This window comes from Pteropus alecto, unplaced genomic scaffold (assembly GCF_000325575.1).
Source record: "Pteropus alecto unplaced genomic scaffold, ASM32557v1 C17767673, whole genome shotgun sequence".
NCBI classification, from domain to species: domain Eukaryota; kingdom Metazoa; phylum Chordata; class Mammalia; order Chiroptera; family Pteropodidae; genus Pteropus; species Pteropus alecto.
The window spans coordinates 1-646 of record NW_006486814.1 but is presented as its reverse complement, the minus strand read 5'-3'; the positions used below and the strand labels follow the sequence as shown (position 1 = coordinate 646).

Below are 646 nucleotides of genomic sequence, written 5' to 3'. Positions count from 1 at the left end.
GAACCACAGTGCCAGATCCCCATAGCTCTTCTCTTCCTCTTGGTTTTGCCACAAAAGGAGCAAGTGTACTTGGAGTGCTGGCTCATTTCAATTTTCTTCACCATTTTCCTGAGGGGGGCGCCATAATGGGTCCCGTATTTATCATCGATACCGACCTTCTTGGTACGTTTAGCCATGTTGCAACCAACTAGGTCGGAACTCATAGAGGTGTCTTTTATTTTTTTGAAAGAGACTAACTTTTCTCCTGTGCTCGGAGCCTCTGGTCTCAGTGAGTTAATAAAGGTACTTGGCAACTGTATAAGGTTCCACAACTGCCACTACCTCTGGATCTCACGGGAGGCTGCCTCGCTGAATGCTAAACTTTTTGGTAGAATCTCTCAGGATTACACACCAGGTCAGGGAGGGACTACTATTTTTCCACCTTTCTTCTTAACAATATACTAGGGCAACAAAGAGAAAATAAGCGATGGCTGACCTCCGAAGTGCCAGGTGCCAGGATTTGCCTTCATATGTATCTCTGCATTATATATCCTGGAGCATTCACACGACTCTTATCCAAAGTCCTGGATCTGGTCTCCTACTACGAGGAAAACAAATATATATATATATATATATATATAAATGTATATTCATGTACAAACACATG

The 646-nt window shown here is 42.9% G+C and overlaps 1 protein-coding gene across 1 annotated transcript; it reads right to left on the bottom strand.

Annotated features, from left to right (window-relative positions):
* Positions 1 to 7: 7 nt before the first annotated feature.
* On the bottom strand, positions 8 to 176 carry LOC107196624 (60S ribosomal protein L37a-like; the record flags this gene model as incomplete). The annotated part of the gene is made up of 1 exon (XM_015599427.1): positions 8 to 176. A coding segment is annotated over exon 1 (169 nt), but the record flags the coding sequence as incomplete, so codon positions are not given.
* Positions 177 to 646: the final 470 nt, after the last annotated feature.